This window comes from Austrofundulus limnaeus, unplaced genomic scaffold (genome assembly GCF_001266775.1).
Source record: "Austrofundulus limnaeus strain Quisiro unplaced genomic scaffold, Austrofundulus_limnaeus-1.0 Scaffold740, whole genome shotgun sequence".
NCBI lineage: Eukaryota > Metazoa > Chordata > Actinopteri > Cyprinodontiformes > Rivulidae > Austrofundulus > Austrofundulus limnaeus.
In genome coordinates, this window is record NW_013953142.1 from 93,474 (window position 1) to 97,688 (window position 4,215).

Sequence of the window (4,215 nt, forward strand, 5' to 3'; positions counted from 1 at the left end):
GACATGTCCTGATCAAAACTAACACCAAGGTTCTTTACATTAGAACTGGAGGCCAGATTAATGCCGTCCAGACAGATCTTCAAAAACTCGTTTTGATCACTAACTCTTGCAGTGTGTCAGGATTGGAGGCTTCATCAAGCATTCTTTTTGCCTGTTTTGCAAGAGCCTTCCATGTGTCATAAGTGGTAGTAAAGCGATGCATGAGTTTTTTAAATCTAGACTAGWTAAAAGCCGAATAGTAGCTAAAAGCTCAGTGTAGCATAAGAAGACAAATTGGATTCTAACTTATAATAAATAGAAGGAAAAAAAAAGCTAAAAACGAACAGAAGTAAAGCAGAAAATAAGCATAAAAAGCTGATCTTAGTTCTCAGACCATTTTGTGAAAGACTCTCAGCTACCACCACACCTGTTATATTTGACCTTGTTAGAAACATTTTAATGTTTGCTAAGGTTTTTAGCTGCTGAGGCCATTTTACACCAGACTGAAGGTTGAGTTCTGACCCATTTCAGGACCTGGCCACTCCGAAGGCCTTCTCCCTGAACCCGTCTCGGGTTTGGGAGTTCTATCACTACCGTCGTGAGGTCATGCTCACCAAGAACCCAAACCCGGCTCACCTGGCCATCGCMGAGTGCGAGGAGCGGCTCGCCGAACAAGGCCGAAAAGTGACCGTTATCACCCAGAACATCGACGAGCTGCACCGCCGGGCCGGGTCCAAAAACATCCTGGAGATCCACGGTGAGRGAAAAACCACTCGAGGGCTCCTGTTACTCCCACAAAACGCCTAAACACTTGGCTTTTAGCTGCTGTTCGGCATCTTTTTGCACCATTCACTGTGTATCACAGAAAATAAACATTTATAGCAGGAAAAGCAAAAAGTACTAAAAGTAGCAAAAGTGCAGCTGAAAGTAGCATAGAATAGATAGAAGCTCTAAGATGCTAAAAGGTAGCTAGAAGCTGAAAGTAGCAAAAGGTTAGCTAGAAGCTGAAAGTAGGTAAAGTTAGCAAGTAGCTGAAAGTAGCAAAATGTTAGCTAGAAGCTAAAAGTAGCAAAATGTTAGCTAGAAGCTAAAAGTAGCAAAATGTTAGCTAGAAGCTAAAAGTAGCAAAATGTTAGCTAGAAGCTAAAAGTGGCAAAATGTTAGCTAGAAGCTAAAAGTGGCAAAATTTTAGCTAGAAGCTGAAAGTGGCTAAATGTTAGCTAGAAGCTAAAAGTGGCAAAATGTTAGCTAGAAGCTGAAAGTAGCAAAAGAACAGCTGAAAGTAGCAAAGAACAGAAAGAAGCTGTAAGACACTAAAGGGTAGCTAGAAACTGAAAGTAGCTAAAGTTAGCAAGTAGCTTAAATTAGCTAATCTTAGCATGTAGCTAAAAGTAGAAAAATGTTAGCATGTAGCTAAAAGTAGCAAAATGTTAGCATGTAGCTAAAAGTAGCAAAATGTTAGCATGTAGCTAAAAGTAGCAAAAGGTTAGTTAGAACCTGAAAGTAGCAAAAACTTAGCTAGAAGCTAAAAGTAGCTAAAGGGTAGTTAAAAGCTGAAAGTAGCAAAGGCTAGCTAAAGGTTTTATACTGTTAACTATAAGGAGCTAACATATCAGAAGTATAGCTAAAAATGTTAGCCAAACAAAGTAAAAGTAGCAAAATGGATAGCTAGAAGCTGAAAAGCGGCAAAACCACAGCTACAAGGTAAAAGCAGCAAAAKGTTAGCTAAAAACTGAAACTAGTAAAAGGCTCACAAAAAGGTAGCAAATGTATATCTAGAAGCTGAAAATATCAAGTGTTACTAAACACAGCAAAATGTTGGCCGAAACCTAAAGTTGACCAAAACGTTTAAAAACTGTGGCTAGTATCTGCAAGTGGAAAAGGATGGCTAGAAGCTGAAAGTAACAAGCRTAGCTAGAAGCTAAAAGTTTCAAAAAGGTAGCTAGAAAAAAAAATAAGTTACAAGCTGAACCTAGCAAAGACTGTCTAAATGTTTTATAATTTTAGCTAGAATGAACAAATGATTAGCTAAAAGCAAAATATAGTAAGAGTAGCTAAAATTACAATTGCCATAAGCTGAAAATAGCTAAAGGTTAGCTAGAAGCAAAACCTTCTAAAGGGTTAGCTTGAAGAAGCAAAGGATTAGCTAAAAGCAAAACATAGCAAAAGGCTAACTAAAAGAAGCACATGAACAGCTAGAAGGTGAAAGTAGCAAAATGTTAACTAAAAAGTGTAAAAATCTAGCCAAAGGTAGCAAAAGACTCTAGAAAAACAGTTGCCAAAATTACGGAGCCTTGGCTCGAAGCTGAAGGTAGCAGAACAGTAAGTAACAGTAGCTAAAGGCTAGTTCAAAGCTTTAAGTAGCAAAAGTGTAGCTAAAAAGTAAAAGTAGCGTAGTGTTTTTAGAAGGTTTAGGTTCAGAACATTTTGTAAAAACTAAGAAATGAAAAGATTTAAAGACCAAGTAAAACTAATGAATCAGAAGCTGAAAAGACGTTTGTTTGTTTGTTTTTGTTTAAAGTGTTTGTTGTTGTTGTGTTTTAACGCAGGCAGTTTGTTCAGAACGCGCTGTATGACCTGCGGTCACGAGGCGGCCAATCACAGGAGCCCCATCTGCGCCGCTCTGAGGGGCAAAGGGTAAGCTGTCGGTCCGGTTCTGTAGACCCGGCGGTTTCCCTCCTGGTCTGAGCCGTGGACACCGATCAGCCAGAGAAATCTCGTAATAATCAGCCGAACGTCAGGAAGCTAAACGACGCGCGACGACTCGGCTCTGACGTTTAGAACCCTGAACCAGAACCTAACGTCTGACCTGACTGTGTCCCGTTTCAACGTGTCCCCACAGAGCTCCAGAACCAGGAACACAGGACGCCCAGATCCCCGTCGATCAGCTTCCTCAGTACGAGTCGTTCAGCAGCTTCTTCTTCTTCTGTGGTGTTTGTTTTGACTGTCTGTGTTTCAGGTGTGAGCAGRGCGGCTGTGACGGCCTCCTGAGACCAGCTGTGGTTTGGTTCGGGGAGGCTCTGGACTCTGGCGTCCTGTCCAGCGCAGAGCGAGCGTTGGACAGCTGCGACCTGTGTCTCGTGGTGCGTCACAATTTAGGTTTTTAATTTAAAGCAACCCGAAACGCATTTATGTATTTATTCAACTTCCTGTTTCCCCTCCCTCAAACTTTAAGGTYGGCACCTCGTCGGTCGTGTACCCGGCGGCCATGTTTGCTCCCCAGGTGGCRGCCAGAGGCGTCCCCGTCGCCGAGTTCAATATGGAGAACACGCCGGCCACTCAGCGCTTCAAGCACGTCTCGTTTTTTATTTTTAGTATCTCTTTATTTTATCTTCTCCTGTAAGCTGACGTGGTTCTGTCTGCAGGTTCCACTTCCAYGGACCCTGCGGGACCACCTTACCCCCGGCTCTGGCACGCCACGAAAGTGAAGGAGTCTGAAACCCGATCCATCGGCAGACGGATAGTTTTAACCAAAAGAGRACATTTATTTAAAATTCCCAACTGCTTAAAAGTGAAAAGTGGAGACATGAAGAGCAACAAAGTGTCGTTGCACCAGTAGGGGGCAGCGTGGAGCTGCTGCAGGATCTGTGTGCAGAGGCTGCTCTCTTCTCCAACATCTGCAGTCCGAACAGATTAACTAAAAGACTTAAAGTTATGTGCAATACCATATTTATCAAGGAAAATCAATCAGCTCAAAGGGTTAAAACTGAAAAATAAAATCATAAACCGATGATTGTCAACTGGTGGCTCCTGGTCCCCTTTATGCAGACTGCTGTTTCACTTCACTTCATTTCATTTGTAACAAATTAAGTACAAAAAATATGCAATCACAATAAAATCAAATAAAATCAAAGGCAGCAGAAGAAGAATAAATCTTATATCTGCCCCTTTTTTATACCCAAAATATGTTCATAAGAAGTAAAATATGACAAAAAAACCCAACTTAACACTTAAAATGAACTACAAACATTTAAAACGCCCAGTCAAACAACAGCTAGCATGAAATCACTTCTCCATATTTCTTCAGAAAACTAGTTTTTATCATTCTCTTCAATATATCCAAGGATCTGTCATTTTTAACCTCATCTTCCAGGCTGTTCCATAATCTTATTCCCTGGATCAAAGTGGATCGCTCCTTTAGGCTCGTACGATACCAGGGTTTCACAAACATTTCAAGTCCTCTAAGGTAATAACAGCTCTCTCTTTTAACAAAATTTACTTCAATGTTGAAAGGTA

At 41.1% G+C, this 4,215-nt stretch overlaps 1 protein-coding gene across 2 annotated transcripts in view; it reads left to right on the plus strand.

The window, feature by feature from the left end:
- LOC106532264 (NAD-dependent protein deacylase sirtuin-5A, mitochondrial) overlaps nucleotides 1-3,719 on the plus strand; it is an 18,929-nt gene extending 15,210 nt beyond the window's left edge. For both annotated transcript variants that reach the window (XM_014028285.1, XM_014028284.1), the window contains 6 exons: nucleotides 511-736; nucleotides 2,529-2,616; nucleotides 2,822-2,875; nucleotides 2,939-3,062; nucleotides 3,155-3,270; nucleotides 3,345-3,719. In XM_014028285.1, the coding sequence (XP_013883739.1) occupies nucleotides 511-736; nucleotides 2,529-2,616; nucleotides 2,822-2,875; nucleotides 2,939-3,062; nucleotides 3,155-3,270; nucleotides 3,345-3,417 (681 nt within the window). In that variant the 3' untranslated portion in view covers nucleotides 3,418-3,719. The remainder of the gene's footprint in view (nucleotides 1-510; nucleotides 737-2,528; nucleotides 2,617-2,821; nucleotides 2,876-2,938; nucleotides 3,063-3,154; nucleotides 3,271-3,344) is intronic.
- The last annotated feature ends 496 nt before the right edge of the window (nucleotides 3,720-4,215 follow it).